This window comes from Jaculus jaculus, chromosome 19, assembly GCF_020740685.1.
Source record: "Jaculus jaculus isolate mJacJac1 chromosome 19, mJacJac1.mat.Y.cur, whole genome shotgun sequence".
NCBI classification, from domain to species: Eukaryota; Metazoa; Chordata; class Mammalia; order Rodentia; family Dipodidae; genus Jaculus; species Jaculus jaculus.
In genome coordinates this window covers 1696289-1715466 of record NC_059120.1, presented here as the reverse complement: position 1 = coordinate 1715466, position 19178 = coordinate 1696289, and the positions used below count along the sequence as shown (strand labels likewise).

At 37.9% G+C, this 19178-nt stretch overlaps 1 protein-coding gene across 15 annotated transcripts in view; it reads right to left on the bottom strand.

Annotated features, from left to right (window-relative positions):
* The window catches only part of Lrrc7 (leucine rich repeat containing 7), a 468470-nt gene that overhangs the window by 92925 nt on the left and 356367 nt on the right, over nt 1–19178 (bottom strand). For 11 of the 15 annotated variants that reach the window (XM_045138031.1, XM_045138025.1, XM_045138023.1 and 8 more), the window contains 6 exons: nt 19064–19163; nt 16673–16797; nt 14616–14861; nt 9944–10144; nt 979–1090; nt 612–792 (listed from right to left, as the gene is read on the bottom strand). In XM_045138031.1, the coding sequence (XP_044993966.1) occupies nt 612–792; nt 979–1090; nt 9944–10144; nt 14616–14861; nt 16673–16797; nt 19064–19163 (965 nt within the window). The remainder of the gene's footprint in view (nt 1–611; nt 793–978; nt 1091–9943; nt 10145–14615; nt 14862–16672; nt 16798–19063; nt 19164–19178) is intronic. The other 4 variants (XM_045138033.1, XM_045138039.1, XM_045138028.1 and 1 more) reach the window with 3 other exon arrangements.

The following is a 19178-nucleotide window of genomic DNA, read 5'->3' as shown; positions in this document are numbered from 1 at the left end:
GCAGGCCGCTGTCCTCTGCTGGTTCTGTCACTCAGCCCCACCTGACTTGGGTGTGAGGAGGTATTCTTTCATGACTGCCACTCACAAGAGCACACTTCTTCACCCTGCCCTAATGTTATTTTGTGGGGGAGAAAGAGAGGGAGAGAGAGAGAGAGAGAGGGAGGGAGAGACAGAGAGGGAGAGAGAGAGAGAGAGAGGAGAATAGGCATGCCAAGGCCTCTTGCTACTGCAAACAACTTACAGACACATGTGTCACGTTGTGTGTATGGCTTTATGCAGATACTGGGAAACTGAACCTAGGCTAGCAGGCTTTGTAAGCAAGTGCCTGTAACCACTGGGCATCTCCCCAGCCCACTCACTTTTCTTGTTCCTATCATGTCATCTCAGTAGTGTCCTACCACCTTCACTTCAGCAATGTCTGCACACTGGAGGACGTCTGGGACCACTCCTGCATGTCCCTGGTGAACCTCACATTGTGCTGAATTACCTGCCCCTTCTGTCTTCTGTGCCATGTGTGTGCCAAATACAATCCACAATCAAGAAAAATTCTTTTGGTTAAAAGTTGCTGAAAATAAGCATTGGGAGCACACGAGTGTGAATTCCAAACACACCTGTTACCCCACAGAGAATTGTGAACTGCATCTTTAGCTGTGGTCTGCAAGGACCCCACTTTAACTCGTGTGTTGGAGGATCCTGAGGAAGCCTGGGAAGGTGAGTAGTCTGAGTAAGTGCCTGAGGAGACACTGTTATTCAGACAGTGAGTTTTGTCAACTTCAGACTCATCAGTTGATTCTGAAATTTAAAGGGGAAACATGTTATAATGCTAGGCACACTGACAGTTACAAACAGAAGTATGAAAAACATTTTGTGCGGATACATGTCTGTGGACTACTTTCAGAGACTATGGCACACAGTGATTGATAACTGAAACTCATCATGCACATGCTTAGTTCCCAGTCAGCTTTGTTGCAGTGTTACCTTTTTTGTCCTTCCCTAGCAGAACAAGCTTGGGTGGGTACAGAGGGGTCTCCGCTAATGAAGGGTGAAGTTCCCCAATCCTCACTTCATTAGCGGGATGAACAAAGGAATCCTGAGAGATATAATAATACAGGACAAGGAAAGTAAACATTTAAACAATGGTTAACATGATGGCAATATCTTAATTTGGCTCAAAGATAGGATTTTGGATTTAATTCACCATGGGATATTGGAAGAAGGAACCATATGTACCTCTGAGTGGAACCTTAATTTTTTCTAATCTATGGGAGTCCATTTGTTCATTGGACATATTTCTGAATGCTGTTTATATGTCTGGCACTGTGCAAAGGACTGTGGAGGCTCCTGAGAAAGACAAAATGTGGCTTTCTAGAAGTTCACAATCCAGTTGAGTAGATGAACTAGGTCTGAGTTTAATGCAACACAGAATTATGTTCAGCCCTTATGGGAGTGTGGCTCATGATTGGATATGCCATATGCACATGTATGCCTTCTAAAGACCAAACCCCAGAAAATTCTGAGAGGAAGACATCACTGACTGGCTAAATCTTGTTTTCATCCCTGGTCACGTTAGCCGACCCTTGGTCCTGGGACACATGTACCTTTGCTTCTCTCCCCAACCCTGTGGCTCTTCAGGTACTGTCATACTTTCTAGGTTTCCCTCAGCCAATTTGGCCTGCTTAAATCTTCATTATATATCAGATACTGAGTGTAATGAGTGATGCTGGTGTTAGAATACAGCTTTATGATGAACATGTATAAGTCATAAGCTTTAAACTTAGAATCCAGATCACTATTTCCAATTAGGAGAAAAATAAGAGAGGCAAAATCTAAGTTCTTTCTTCTAGATTCAGAAATGTCCTGTCTGCCCCTAAGTCATAATGCAAGCTCATGCACACCAGTTATCTTTACGACTTTTAAAATCTTTGTGTTTGTTTGAGTTCAAAGATGAACTTTTGTTTCTTTTGTCAGTATCTTATTCATTTGGAATATTAAATTTACATGGAAAAGCATTTTGTTAAATCAGAGAAATGATAAGACAAAAATATCAGAAAATTAAAAAGACCTGCCTAATTAGTATTTGTTGATGTAATGAACATACAGAAGGTCTTTGTATAAGTTTTATATATCTCCAAGGAAATCCACAAATCTGTGTTCTGGTGGTGAGTACTGGAGAAGGAGAAATTTATTCTTTGGCTCTAGGCTGAAATTCTACCTTTTGAAATTTTGGGGAGGTTAAATTTTTATGGGACTATTTGCCTCTGAAAAACCAGCATACATTTGATACTTATTGAGACTAAAAGGTCACTTAGCTCAGTCCTTTCAATGTCCTTATTGTGTGACCCAAGACAATTTTCCATTTAATATGGCCTAAAGAAGCCCAAAGGTTGTATGTTCTGTTCCAGAGGCAGGTTGTGGTACCTGGCTGAGGCCCAGCTTCACAAAGACTCAGCATTGAAGCATGGCTCTTCCAGGAACCAGTCCAGTATTATCTCCCTGTGGTGCATTGCCTCCGGCAAGAGAGCTTTGGAGGCCTAAAACAGAGTCTGATTTGAAGAGGGATCAGGAAGAGAATGGGGTTAATGAAAACCATGGGGCTGAAGAGAGGAATCTGTATTTTCATAGTTCATCATAAGAAGTTTATGGTAAAACCTTAAGGTGATATGAAAGAGAATAAAGGCTTTTATATGCTGGGGAAGTTATAAGAAGATATAAATTTAAGGAACAGTACCATGAAAGGCATAAAACATGTTGACTTATGAAAAAGACTTCATTCCTGCAGTACTATAATTCTGTCACAATCCTGCTTTATCAGGAACCAGCTGATCTGGGGCATGCTAATATACTTCTCTGAACCTTTTCCAATTCACCAGGAAAATGGAGGTATTAGATAATAATTAATGCTCATTTTTTTGACTAGTCTTTGAATCTAAAGGTAACTTGTGTGAAACAATTTAGAAAGAAAATATTTTCATGGCACCAAATACAAGTATAATATTTAGTATATGAAAAGCAAAAACAAAAATAAAGCAGAGATACAAACCAACACATAGTCACACAAGCATAAAATGTTACATTATGAAAGCTCTCACTTTCTTTCACCTGATGTCCTATACATCCAGAACTCAGGTCATCCAGTTTCAACAAGGCCACATTTCAAAACTGTAACCAGAACTCTGCAGGTACTGTGGTCCAATTCAAGAACAAGTTTCTGACCCTGCTGTGAATGCAGTGAAGTGAGTGGAAGAGGATTAAGATGATGGCTGGTCATGAGCTTTCCTCACCCTTCTATAGCTCTGTGGCTTTCCTGGAGCCCAACACTGCCCTGATCTAGGTGGGCACTGATCTTTATGAGCTAAGTGATGATGATGGTGGTCATCTGTTGGAAAGCAAGATTACAGGGATGCTATTCTACTAATGGCTTGAAAACTTTATACTATCTGTTAATGATCCAAAAGGTAATTTTTATCATTGTTTATTATTTAAAAATATTATTTTGGGGGTGCACGCGTCTGGAGTTCGTTTGTAGTGGCTGGAAGCCACCATTCTCTCTATCTGCCTCTTTTTCTCTCTGTCACTCTCAAATAAATAAATTAAAATGAACAAAAAAATTAAAGTATTTTAAAAAATATTATTTTTCACTATTTTTGTTTTACAGAGAAGGAAATGAATGTACCAAGAGATAAAGTCATAATTCCAAAATAGACATCACAAGCAATAGAGCCAGAATTTGAACTGGGATCTTTCCAACTTGATGGTCTTTTGCAAGACACCATGTCCAGCACATCTGTTCTAAAAAAAAATCACACTTTCAAGTGAGCTGTAGAGAACAAAGTTAATCATCCAAAAGAGGAAATTAATAAATGGATTTAATATTGAAATTCTTCTACAGTGGGCAAGTTTCTGTTGGAAAATTGGAAAAAAAATTGAGACTGCTTAAAGATGGTAGAAGGTTTTGGTACAAAAGTAGGTTTAGTGGGGAATTAGATCCCATTTTAGGTTCCTTCAACCACATTTCCACCTGCTGAGGGGATAAAAGAGAAGAAAGAAGAGGTAAAATTTCCTTTCTTATTCTATTGCCCTTCTTTTATTTAATCTTAAACTCACGATCCTAAAACAGGTACCCAAGCTTATTTCTGAGCTTTTGAGTCCAGGACTAGTAATAATAAATGTGATATAAGTAAAGTTTCAAGTTAGTTGACTCCTTTACTTTACTGGGAGGAAGATATGGCTTTGCTACAGTGGGGAAACACAGCTGTCTCCTCACTAAGAAGGGTCAGAGGATTTTTGTATGTGGCGCACTCAGTCAGCAGGTCTAAAGAGAATTAAAGAGAGTGGGGAAGGAATTGGCATTTCTTTTGCTTGAGGAATTTTCTGGAATTATAATTTACTATAGTCTTCCTCTGGGTCGAGGACTAAGCTTGTTTCATCTGGTTTCATGGCCACAAAGCTCTATATTTTGAGAAGTAAAAAAGTAGTCTCAGAAAGTTTTTAGTGACTTTGCTTGCTACAGCTGATAACAAGTTAGAGCTAAGATTTCAGTTCATGTCTCCTAACTTAAAAGCTCTTCCCTTTGGCTCCCAAACTGTATTTTTGCAGCATCCATAGGTGCCATCACTAATAAACAGGGATGTCAAGAGTTATAGGAAATATCCCAAGGCAGCAAGGCAGTATTTGAGGTGAAGCAGATGGTGTGTGAGTGGCTAGCCCTTGATAACCTTGTTTCAATATCAGAATGCACATTCCTTTTGATGCCAGCCTCATGATGCAGGGCTCTGGGTGGCTGCTATGATCAAGTATAGCTAGTTACTGGAAAACCAGGGTGAAGCAGCTTAGGGTGGTGGCAACTACTATGCTCTGAGAAGGGAGTAACATGCATCTCAATAATATTTTGACTATTTAAAAATAAAACATTTTCTTCCCAGTTGCTGTGTATTATTTTTCCAATGACCTCTCAGTAGTGTGCTTTGATTAAGTTGTGGCTAGCTACTTAACTGGATGGGTTAAGTATCAATTTCAGCCTAGAACTTTACTAAGGCACTAAGGGCATTCATATGCTGATTTTCTCCAACATGCAGGTGGTGGTGTGGATAGACAAGGTACCAACAATCATATCATCAATTTAACAGAAACACAGAAAATTGCCCTGGACTTCATTGAACTTTAACTGGGTGGAGACACAGACCCATTATGAGACTTATAATAATCGACCTAACCAATCACTTTTTTCAGCAAATGTTTATCGTGTGTCTTCTCTGTGTTGAACTCTTGGAGAACCCAGCTTGAGGTGATGTTATATCCAATAAACCCAGCACTAATTGAAAATATCATTAGGTCCAAATGTGTTTATATTGCTTACCCATTAAGCATCTTAGGGCATCATATCACATAGGGTCAGCTGTGTGTATCATGATCCTATGGCTGGATGAAAGCTGTGGTTAGCTGCTGATGCCCCACATCATGAAAGAGTGTTACATCATATACTGTTAGTCCAGTATGGTTTCTACTAAATGCCGATTGCTCTGGCATTATCAGGTTGAACAATCTCGAACTAAGCCATCAATGAGAGAGATAATCTACCTACTTGTATATAGCAGAAAAGATAGAAACAGTGCCTGTCTCTGGGAACTCAGTCAGTACATCATAATATTTAAAACAAACAGGCAGGGTGGTATGCAAGAGAGAACCAAAAGATCTGACTTATCAGGTGACCCTTTTAAGGTGAGCTGTAGAGGACATTTGAAGGGCGAGATTGTCCTAGCCATATAAAGAGTTTGGAAAGTGAACACAGAGTCCAGAGGACATTATGAAAGGGAAGGGTGGAAAAGGGACACTTTTATGACACCTGGGTTTTCCGGTTCCTATCACTGGCCTCTGTTTGTCAAATGTAGCCTGTGTGCCCATGTGAAGTCAGCATGGGATTTCCTCCTCCACTCACTGGGCTGTTAAAAGATTTGCTTTCATTGTTCTCTCTCTCCCCACCTCCTCTCTCTCACTTTCTTCTTCTTTTGTTTTTAGGCAGGGTTCCATTCTAGCCCAGGCTGACCTGGAATTCACTGTGTAGTCTCAGGGTGGCCTCGAACTCATGGAGATCTTCCTAACTCAGCTTCCCAAATGCTGGGATTAAAGGCGTGTGCCACCATGCCTGGCTCTTTCTTCCTTCTTTTAAAACAGGATCTCATGTAGCCCAACCTGGCTTCAAACTCCCTCTATTGCTGAGTTTGATCTCAAACTCCTGCTCTTCCTGCTTCCACCTCTGAGTGTGTCACCATGCCTGGCATCTTTTTTTTTTTTTTTTTTTTCTGCTTCTAGTCTTGCATATCTCAATCCTTTGTTTTGTTCCTTTGTTTTTAGATATTTACTGAATAGATATGAAATGTGTAATTCTCACTGTTCATTCTAGTCAGGGTGACTTGAAAACAGCATGCCACCAGTTGTGGTAGTGCAGATGTGCATCCCAGCCCTCAGGGGGAAGAGACAGTGGGCGGGCGGTGAGATTGAAGTGAGCCTTGGCTAATAGCAAGACCTTATGTCAAAAAACAACAAAAGGACTAAAGAGATGGCTTAGCAATTAAGGCACTTGCCTGAGAAGCCTAAGAACACAGGGTTGATTTCCCAGTACCCTCATAAGGCAGATGCTCAAGGTGGCACATGCATCTGGAGTTTGTCTGGCATGCCCATTCTCTCTTTCTCTTTCTCAAATAAACAAATGGTCTTTAAAATAAACAACAAGAAGAAGCAACTGAAAACAAAGCAAAAAATAGGCATATAGGCACAAAAATATAAATACTTAGTATACTTAAGTAGCATGATGCTTGGTAGTCTATATTTATTAAAATTTTCTCAAATAAACAAATGAAATGGTTTTTAAAAATAACAGCAAGAGGCAACTAAAAACAAAGCAAAAATTAGGCATATAGGCACAAACATATAAATACTTAGTATACTTAAGTAGTATGATGCTTGATATTTATTAAATTGGGACCCTGAAAAAATGGAATGTGACCATGAATTTGGCTGCAGTTAATTTAAGAGGATGAAGCAATTGCCATAGGCTAGCTCAAAGGGAAAGAAGACATACAGCCTTACTTTTAGCTAAAGTACTAAAATTACAAGTGGATTTTCTCTTTAAAAAAAGTTAAGAAACTAAGAAGAGGATGAATCACGTGAATAAACAAGAAGTTAACAGGTTGAACTTTCATTTTAGACCGATGTAATGAGGAAATTCCAATGAATTAAGAAGCCTGGGATTTCTGTAGGCCTCAAGAATCTACCACAGTATTTTTGAGGTGGGCCAAGAGATGAGTATTTTTGTGCCTTTTTTAGAAAGACTATTGCTATGGTGGCTTGGGTGACTAATGACTTTCTGATTGGCTAAGAGATATGCTCAGAGGAAGGAAACCCATAGCTGCAACTGGGAATGGAGTCAGAATCCCATGGAGACCAAGATTATGGTCTCCAATAAGAAGCTCCCACTTATTTTTGGTCAAAAGAGAGTCTACACCCATCAAAACTGCTCTAAATTAACAATGCTTATTCCCTTTAGCCTATACTTAACTCAGTTTCCATTAGAGAATCAGTTGGTCTTTTTCAGAACGTAGTGAGAACAGAGAACAACCAAAATCTATCAAGACAAGACAAGACAAGACAAGACAGTTGAGACCCTGGCAGAGAATGAGCCATTCCTTGCACATCAGCCGGGGTCCAGGTGATGCTACAGAGGAACTGGTGAGATGAGCAGGAGTGTTGCTTCCAAGGTGAGCCTGAAAACCTGTGCCAGGGTGATGGAGACAGACACTGAGGACACTCAAAATGCACCAAAGCAGAAATCCAGAAGCTGCTGAGAGCTCAACACTAAAGTCAACTTTAAACATACTTGCCATGGACCAGGGAATTTTGCAGAAGAGGGGGTAGAAAGATTCTAAGAGCCATAGGGTAGGAGGAAATATCCAGAGGCATTGCCCCCACTCCAGTGGCTGACTGCTGCTCTCACATCTCATAACCCACAACCCCAAGGTGAATACTAGCAAACTCACTGACGAGGTCCTCAGTGGACTGGGTGAAGGGAGGAAGGAATGATGGCACTAACACATGATGTGTCCACACAAAGTTCCTATTCAATAAAAAAAAAAGAAAGACCATTGCCAAGGCAATTAGGAGGTTGGGTGGGCTGCAAGGTATGCTGAGAATCTGATGGCTTTTACAGTGATGCTGGACAGAGTTGAGGTACTTGAGATGCATTCAGGTGAAAAAAACACAGGGTTGTGAAAGGGATAAGGCTGGGAAGGAGAACGAAGTGAGGGAAGGAAGCAGAGGGGGGAGGAAAAATGAAATCAGGATGCTCCCCAAATACCTAGCTAGAAAAAACGTGTAGATGTTTCAACTGAGGAACAAAAGCAGAAGCAAGTTTAAGGAGGAAACACCATTTAATTTTGGATGTATTATGTTTTCAGAGCTTATGGGAGACTTTTAAGATATTTTATTTACTGTAAGCTTATTATTAAATTCATGACCAAAGCTACTCTTCAACTTTCTCACCTATCCTCATTCCCAAAGGAAAAAAGTTACTGGACCTTTAATTTTTTCAGTAAATTCACTCATCTCATAGATTTTCATGATCACATGATTACACTGATGCTAATCTATGATTACACAAGGTGTATTTGATGTGTACCTACTTATAACTCATTTCCTTTCCTGTTTACACAATTTTAATATTAGATGTCTACTATTTTGCTATAATAGATATACCTTATCTTTGAAAAGAGAAAACATGAAGATACTCATAAGTCAAAGCTATCACAAGTGAATATTTCAGTATCTTAGTTGCCCAGGAAGGCTTATGGTGGGTCTGTGTGTTAACAGTGTTTGTTTTGCTCCATTTTATTTTGTAAGGTAGGGTCTTACTCTGCAGCCCAGGCTGCATTAAAAACTTGTTGTCATCCTTTTGCCTTAGCCTCCTCAGTGACCATACCTCTTTTCTCTCAAAGTCTCTCCCTATTTCCACTTTACAAAACAAAACAAAACAAAACAAAACAAAACAAAACAAAACAAAACAAAACAAAACAAAACACCCAATCTTGAATATGCACTTCAGCCCTAATTAGAGCAGGCAGACCCAGACTCATTCTTTCCACACCATGTCTTCTGATCCCTCCATGTGTAATACACCTAGCTGTCTTGGCTTTGAGACACCTGGGGGCAGGCACACTTAATACTCATTTCTCCCTCTCATAGTGTTTCGCACAGTGCTACATAGTTAGTTGGTGTTCAGATGCAATGAATTGATTATTTGAAGTGGAGATTTTTTTTTAAAAGTTTTGTCAATATAGATTATAGAAAAGTCACATGGTCTCTACATACTCACACCACTTATGTGTGTAATGAAGATAAAAAGATGGTGACTAAGTTAGTTGGGAGTTGATGAGACAGTAGAGATGGCATAAATGTAGTTGAATTCTTTTCAGACCATAGAAATCAATAACAGTGAATTTCTACTAAGAAGATTGAGCTTCTTGTGACTAGATTTCATAAGCCTTTCCTCTTTCTGATGTTAATATTCATGTTTATTTTAGTTTTTAAACAAAGATTGTAACCCAAATACAAAAAACATTTAAAACATTTGCTCTAAACCATAATAGGAATTTTACTTAGATAGTCAGAATGAAAGATCTTCCAGTAGTTTTTCCTTTCAATGGATACAATAAAAATTTGGGGTAGCCAAAATCTCACTGCTGAAACACATTCCAGGCTGGGCCTTCTAGGTGTGGATATCTAAACTTCAGGAGCTGTGGTAATGATTTCAAGACATGAGGGGCGCTCATCTGTAACTGTCATTTTAGGAAACTGTGCATACACCACACTCATCAAGGAAGACTGACTATTCACTTAGAAAAGGTCTACAAAGTGGAAACCACACCAGCAATTACCAAGAACCTTCAAATACCTCCACTGTAATTTCCTTTGGGGCCACCGGCCACTTGTGTTCAAACTTTTCTTTCACAGTTTGCTCCGTGTTAGCTGTTGGATTTGAGTTCTCAACACGTACTCCATGGCTTGGCTTACCCACCATATTTTGAACAGATTTTACCATATTCTTTAAATCCTCTGGATAAGGAGTTGGGTATCGTTTTAGGTTTATTTCAACCTAGAAGTTTATAAAGAGAAATTTGACATAAAATGACTTCAGTAAACATGTTCACCAAGCTACTCCGTTGTATAGCAGGACAGCCAAATGCGATACAGTGAGTGTTGAGGTGCAAGGAACCACTGTGTTGGCAAACTCATGGGCTCATCTCACATTTGGCCTTGAGGGACTGTCCCCACCCCCACCCTTTTAGAATATCAACAACTTTTGGGTAATACAGTGGGTGAATTAAGTGACTGCTAATGTTTGAAAAATTGAATCAAGTTCCTACCAGCTGTGCCCTCTCCTACCTTAATTATTCATGACTAATAATTTTGATAGTAAGAGTGCATTGATATCAATGTAGTATTGAGAAGAATGCTAAAAGATTTGCAGACAGAGTTATACATGGGCAATAGTTGGTGCTGAATATGCATGGTATATCAAAAGGTAGGATAGCTTAATCTTATTAATACTTCTATAAATGCATTTATATTTATTATAACCCTGGTAGAGTCACATCTTGTTAGTTAGTATCTTACAATAAGGAGAAATAAAAATAGACAGTTTTCTAATGTATTTTAGGTAAATGTACAAATTTTGGCTTTTTTTTATCCAGATGTTTATTTCTACCTGTGAACTCATTTGGGGACATTAGTCAGGAAACATAGTAAGGGCGCTTCTTACTATTGAATTTCTTTCATGAAGAATACCTCACCATGAGTATACTTATTATATTTGGGAAAGACTCAATACAATTTGTTCATGCTGATGGAAAGGGACTGGAGGAAAAGAGGCAGGTTCATTTGGCCCAGATTATTCCAACAACCATATATTTTTGAATCTGAGTAGAATCAACTTTTTAAAAAGGAATGGCTTATGTGATTGTGGTAAGTATGTGTCAGTGGAGGGCATGTGTTTGTGTGAGGGAGGAAGCAGAGGAAGTAGGAGAGAAGTGAAGGAGGAAGAAGGCATGAATCAGAACCAAGCAGTAAGAGGGAGGGACCCTCATGTAGTCCATTGGCATGAAGAAAATTATGATGGTGGGGGTGTTCTGGGGAGTATGAGGTGACCACAATCACTTTTGCTAATCTGCTGTCTTAGCTGACCCACCAATGGGTTATTCTCAGGATTCACTGTGGTTCATTTTCCTGATCAAATACAGGGACTAAACATTCCTTTTCATCTTAAAAACTTGAAATTATTTTTCAATATATATTTGGAAAGCAGATGAAAACCAGTCTTTCTAACTAGGGTAAATGTTTAAATTTAATCTCCTTTACACTCTCAAATAAAAGTAATACTATATAGAATTAGAATTAGAAGAACCCAAGGCAAAATTAGACCTCATAAAAAAATAAGTTGTTATAGTTGAATATTAACACATCCCAGAGTATGTAATTTCCAGTGTACTTTTTAGTAAATATAAAACAGTGCTGCCCATGCTAGATAAAGTATGTGGGGATGCATACACTCATGGGCCTGTTCTTTAAACTCATATTAGAAATTTAGTTGAGTTACATCTAACCTTTAAATTGTATTGATGAACTTGTTTGGAAGTATTTGAAGTTAAAGAATCAAAAGTCAAAAAACTACATTTCATAAAGTATAAATTGTAGGATGCTATGTCTATCACCCCAGTTAAGTATACTGCTTTATTTTTAATAACTGGTCATATATAAGCGAAAGAGTCTATGCAACTTAGTATCCTCAACATTACACTTTAAAATGGAATCAAAAGTAAAGGAACATGAACTATGCTTTCTTAGCTGACTCGGCTGCTTCCCCAAGTCGTGACGTCTACTTTTCACAGTTGCTGTCTCCACCCCATGCAGTTAGATGACTACCACTGTCCTGCTTATTGTATAAGCAACCTGAAGTGGTATTTTGATCACATCATTAGAATATATTTTGATATTTTATTTCTGTGAAAACATTTAAATATAGAAACATATTTCTGCGTTTAAATGAAGAGGGCTGCCATTCCCAAAGTTTTGGGAGGTCTGCTCCCCAGACTTGGGTCAATAGGTCTCAAGAAACTTAAGATTTGTTCCTTATACAAAATACATTCTTTGCTTCTGTTTGACAGTATTCTAGCCGAACTCACTGGACTTGGAGTCAGGAGGTGTAAAGTCAGGGAAGATTTACACAACTAGCTATGAGACATTAGTTGGTCACTTCTATTCCTGAAAGATAGAACTGATAATATCCTACTGTACTTTGGTCAATTTAAAGCCAAAATGAGAAAAATGTGAAAGTCTTATGAAAAGTTATCAGTTTATGCAGAGATCTCAGTGTATAGCCCAGGCTGCATTGCACTCATGATCCTCCTGGTTCAGCCTCCCAAATGCTGAGATTACAATGTATATTACCACACCCAACTTGGTATTGCTTTTAATATTAGATTTCATTTGGTTGTTTTAGAAATTTGGGGTTCTTTGGCAATCTAGACTCTATGCTCTATGTAACTATGACTTTGCAACTGTCAGAATTTTTTCTTCATTTTCATGTGGTAACAGTCCCAATCCTTCAGCTTTTGAATGCTCGAGGCATCTTGATAAATACTTTATAGAGATATTTCATTTATTATTACTTATGCTGCACACAATAATATAATTAATTCTATAGATTTAAATATAGATTACTATTTACATATTAAAGAAATGATCATTATTATAGAATGAGTCATTAATTTATAATTGCATCTTATTTAAATCTCACAACCCATTGAGGAGCTGCTGTTATTCTATAGAAAGACAGTGTAGCTCAGACAATATAAGTAATTTATCTTGGGTATCACATTCAAACTCAGGTCTTCCTAAGTCAGCATTTACATTATGTATATTATTGTTATTTAGCTCAGAGATACTCTCTGCTATAACTATAGCCCATAATTGTGTGATCCTGTGAAAATACTATAAATCTAAAAGTGAATTTTGTTGTTAAATATAAGAAATTTAAATTTTTAAAAAATTAAATCTAAGTGACAATATTTTATCATTTCCCTTAAAGACATAATGCTTTATACTTTAACTGTTTTAAGCACTGGATAAGCATGTTCATGCTCTGAGACAAACTCATTTTCCTACTTTTTAACTCATGTATTCAGTACTTCAGAAATCAGTAAACTGACTATAAACAGTTGGAGCAAAAGTTCAATAACAGTTGAACTTAAAGTAGATTCTTTATTTCTAAACATATAGGATAAGGACATTTTATATTTTAATATGGCATTGAAATGTAAATTGGGTTTTTATACACAGAGATGGGGAAATCTATAAATTTTATTCTAACAAAGCATTGCATTTATCACTCACTATAAAGTATTTGCTCATGTCACACACATCTTATTAGAATGCAAAACTTTTACTAAAATAGTATTTCATTTTAATTTTGGAAACTAGAAACATTTCCCAATATTCTTTGCATCTCAGCTCTAATAACGTACAGTGGATGCAAATAGTATCTGCCAGGTATTGGAAACCCTGGACAATTGTGAAGAAGGAAAAATTACTTACTGTAAATAGTGTGGGCATTCAGCAATGCTATCTGGAATTCAGACACAATTCTTTTCATATATTATATTATGCTGATATAATATAATATACTTCATATAATGATTGAATTCTAATTTGATTAAAAAATTCCAGTAAGAGAAATAATAGTATTTGCAGATTATTAAATATTACCATATTCTAGAAGTGAATTGGGATGCTTTACAGAGAAAGGAAACATAGCAGTTTTAGTTAGGAAATGCATTCTCAGCTTGTCTTATATTGTGGAATGAATATAAGACACAGCTAGGAATCTAGTCCATTACATGTGGATGGTAAAGCTTATAAACAAGGTTGTGTTCTTTCCGATTCCACTAAGATACATTTTTACTCCGGTCACCCTCTTAAACACCCAACCCTGGGATAAGGAAGCAGTTTGCTACAACTCCCAACCCGCTCTTCTCTTACAGGAATTCATATCATTCGTATCTTCAAATTGAGGAAAACCGAGTTTTTTTTTTTTTTTTTTTTTTAACAGATGTCTGTCTCTATGCTCAGAGTCTGCTCTCAGCAAATTTCAATTTCAGCTTGTGCTATTTTAAGAGCCTCCTCCAGAATAGACTTTGTACAAATGTGTATATGCACCGGAGGGTACTTTCAACTACATCGATAATGCCATCAACATTTTGCCCAACTATATGTACTTCCATGCTTTACATGGAGAAAAACAAAAATAGAAAGTAAATAAAAATTTATCTCCCAACTCAAAAACCATGCCGGATATTCCCACTGGAAGGCACCTCATGTTGATACCCTCCCTCTGACTCAGACCTCCCACCCCTTGCCAATGTCTGTGAGCAAAAAGTTAAGTTGGGTTCAAACACTGGCAATGAAAGGTCTCAGTAAGGTCACCCCCAAATCATGCAGACATACCCCATAAACCACTGTTCCAAGGGTGCCTCTACTGGGCTTCTCCTGCCCCACACGCCTAGGCCTACCTGTCTGCCACTTAGAGAGGGAAGAGTGGTGGGCTGGGCCACTGGCATTTGGGTACACATGCTCCTCTCCTGCTGGAGGCCACTTATACACCCCCATGCCAGCTGGGGGTCACTCTGGGGGACGGGCATATCTTGGATCTGCTGATCACACCTGGCCCATGGTGTGCAGCAATCGCCAGACAGCCTGGCAGGTTGGAGAGTAATCCCACGCTGGCCCCTGTCCCAGGGGGCTTGGCAGGAGAGAGCCTGTGGGAGAAGGAATCTCCATTTTCTGGGAGAAAGAGGAGCATGGCAGCAACACGTTCACTTATCATTTTCCTACTCTTCATTTTTTCTTTCACTCTGGGTAATGCATTAAAATTTAAAATGATGAGTTTTAAATCTATGTACTACAACAGCACCAATATTGTATGAAGCTATGGGGTCATCTCACACAATGTAGCATTCACACTACACTGTACACAAGCAGAACACTATACTGTTGTCCAGTAGGAATCTGACAGCATGGGTCCATGGTTCCTTTCAAATTTCATGTAAATTAAAGGTGAAAAGGAGCTAAATTTGATGTACATGTAATGAACCAGAAAAGCATGATTTAGTGTTAGATTTTGCCATATTCCATCCATTATAGTTCCAAGATGATTGATTTAGAAGTTTCTTTGTGCTCTAATTTGTCCAATAGCCAACAGTATTGGAAATATTCAAATTAGTCAAAGCCAAATAGTTTGAGATTTTGGAAAAACACATTGTTTTGCCAAAATGCAAATAAAGCAAATTAAAGTAAACATAGAGAAAAAACAATCATAACTATAGTTTACCTTCTGCATATAAACATACCTAATCACATAACACAGAAACTGGACTTCTAAATAATTGTTTCCATTTCCATATTTTACATTTTCACCAACACATGTTAAATGTACTCCTTTCCTCCCATAGATCCTTTGAATTTAGAGTTTTATGAAGCATGTGGTTTTTCAAACTTCAGTGAAATATAAAATGAACAGAATGTATCACCAATGGTTCTTAATTTAACATGTAAAATCCTTGAAATCCAAAGGTTTATTTATAGTTCAGTGTATTTTTATGTCTCTGGTTGTTAGATGGCAGTAACTAATCATCCAGAAATGTTTTTTTAAACCCAAATTTTGAACGAAATTTGTCATTTGGATTTGTGAAACCATTTTGTTTTTTTTTTTTTCCATAATGGTACAGGTAGTCTTGAATAATGGTTTAAGAAATAACATTTAGAAAATGTGGGAAGGTGGAGACAGACAATACATCACACAAGTTTGATTTATTAATAGATACAAACATTAGTCACTATTAGTGAAAGCTGCTACAACTTACAATGGGAAAAGTGCACAATTAACATAAAAACATAATAAGAGATTCAAGATGTTTCCAGAAAAATGACAGGAAAATCAAGCAGTGATAAAATCTAGGTTAATTCTAGTATTTTAAAATTTAAATAATGGAAAAATATGGACTTTAAAACTTGACCTTGTTTTTTTATTTAAATTAGTCTCAATAAAAGATTTAAATATATCTAGATATAAAAAATAATTTTCCCTGTATTTCACTTAAAGATCCTTTAGAACTTGTCCTCAAATTTAATGAAACACAGGTTCTCAGCTGTCTCAGCAACAGGCTTTCAGATTTCATGTCATTGAAACATGCTTATCATTTTGTCTACCACAAATAAATATTTTAGTATGATACAGTCTGCATGAACCTGGCCTGGCTTGTTGATCAAGTACACCATTGCAGAATGCCCAACAGGTCAGAGGGTTCTGAGGTTCTTTCATCACTCAGACTTTCTCACTTCTCTCAGCTTGAATCTCTTGCATTGTTATTTTGCAGGGTGAGTGGGTGGGTGGGGGCTAGCAGATCAAACTTGCTCAGTCACAATCAGAACAGTAGCCTTATTCTGAATCACACCAACTTCGCTTCCCCAAGCAACAGATACCTCCATGGGATGAGAAAACATAGCACTCACTCCCTTCCCCAAATCTATCTGGCTGAGGAGAAGACAGGAAGAGGCTCAGCAGGCTCACCTTGACTTCCCCAGCATTTTCGTCGTCGTCTTTTTTTTCCTCAAATTCAAAAGCAACAGTCATCCGCTGTTGTCTCTGTTCTTCCCACAGGGTGGGGTTGAAGCTGTCACTGTCTGACTGGAAATCTGTGGCACAGGCCAAAGCATCATGTTTTACAGAGTGCTGTTCACAGAGCTTAGTACACTATGCAAAAAACGATGGTCAGTGCTACCAATGAGTACAGCCAGTAAAGTCAGCGGGACTGGGAGAACAGGGAGAAGGAAGGAGAGAGAATGGGAAGAAGGACAGAAAGAGAAAAGTAGTACATTGCTATTGGTATTTTTTATTTTTTTAAAAAGTACTTTTATTCACTTATTTGCAAGCAGAAAGAGAGGAAAGACAGAATGGGCATGTCAGCGCCTCCAGCCACTGCAAACGAACTCCAGATTCATGCGTCCATGTGCATCTAGTTTATGTGGGTTCTGGAAAATGGGTCCTTAGGCTTCACAGGCAACCGCCTTAACCGCTAAGCCATCTCTCTGGCCCTTGATATTTCTTATGTAGCCTTGTAATTTATTAACATTGATTTCCTGATGGAATAGGGAAGTTTCTAGAATATGTTTCAAGGTCACAGCATGGAGAGCTGGATGAAGTGCTTTCAGTCTCCTATCCTCACAGCAATGTAATAGGCCCTGGGTGTATTCCTTACTTTATTGATGAGGAGACTAGTAGAGTGTTAAATCGTGGCTCCAGGTTATGCAGCTTCTCTCTGGCTAGTGCAGCACTCTGCTGTGTGTTTGACTGCAATACTAATGTGTAGACCACTAGACTCATATCAGCTTTCTAACTTTTTCAAAAGACACTGCACGACTGATTTTTCAATAAAGTACCCATGACAACAACTTCTTTTGTTTGTTCTTTGGTGTATGTGTTGTTGAGGAGGAACAATGGAGGAAGTATTGTTTTTATGATAGAGAACATAGAGAAAATTTGGTTTTAACACTGTTTCTAGTTAGTTTAAAGGTACCTCAAAGAAGTAGGAAAAATGGTTTGCAAATCTTTGCACTGAATCACTAAGGATCACCAGCAAACACATTGTAAGTACTTAGCATAGGGTGAATTTTTGATCATGTATTTATTTATTTTAAGGGATTCTGAAAATTGAATTATTACACTCCTGCCTGATAAACCACAGTTTGTCTTGTTTGAAGTCCAAAAAAAAAATTCAATTAGCAACTTCCCTTTTCGCAGTGGAAAATAAAAACAAACAAATAGAAAACCAATGCAGGCATGCTCAAAGTCCCTCATGTCACCCATCAGCAAACCTAGAGCAAATTGGGTGGTTAGCCTGGGAAAGCGGATCTCATAAGTGACCTGTGAATTTGAGATACTTTGTACTTTTCTCTACTTCATTCTGAAATGAAGTATTTTGGTAATCTAGGGATATTAACATGAAACTCTAAGTAAAGCTATATGAATGAAACATATTTTGATACTTTTAAATAATATATAAATATGGTGGCCTCCCTTACATAAATTCAAAAGTTAAATTTTATTGAGATCTGAAAATTATATGTCAAAACAATTTTTCCTTTTCCTACTTCTATAATTTAAAATTTGAATAAAAATATCTTAAAATATCCCCAAATGATTGACTTACATTTGGAAGTCAAAGACTAAAACATGCATTGTAAGCTTCCCCAAGAAGGAGAAATGCACAAGAAAGTGTTTATTTCACATCAGTCTCATCCAGGTGAACTAGGTGGCTAGAATCCAATGGGTTTACTTTCTCTAGAATCAATACTAGCTTCATATGACTGCAGAAAATGCATGCCCGTCCAGGCTAAGCTTCAAATAGGAAAGCGCATTTATATGAATAATGTGATCATAGGAAAGAAGACAGTGTGAAAGGCTTAGCTTTTTATGAAAGTATTTCCAATCATAGTTGCTGACATTGTTTAGGAAAATCATCTTGAAAAAGAAAAAATAGTCATCAATGTAAATCATTTCTCTATGGCTAACTCCTACCTTGAAGCTCAAGGTCCCTGCACTGGATATTTAACCCATGCCCATATCATAACCAAACATAGGAATGAACTCTTCTTCACAGAGCTTTCCTTATACTTGCACTCATCCCTGCTCCTTGCATTAACTGTGCATAAAATGGGGTGACCTAGTCCTGTGTCTTGAAGTCCCCAGGGAAGAAGTTGTTCTTGCATGCTGACATCATCTTAATATGCACTATGAAGAGGAAGACTATAGTATCACATACAGATACCTGTTGAACATAAACTCTCAAATGGCATATCTATTAAAGTTATCTTTATGCCCATGAGCTAGTACTCCTCGTTAAAGATCAGAATAAAAATAGTTCTTATATACATGAAAGATGTATGTTTACTGACAATTTACCTTCATCACCACGAGGCTGCTGGGGAAACATATAGTTGGTCAGAACCCTTTGCTTAGTTTCTGGGTGGGCTTCTGTCTGTAGTGGGATAAGGGCCTTGGACTAGAAGCAAAAAAC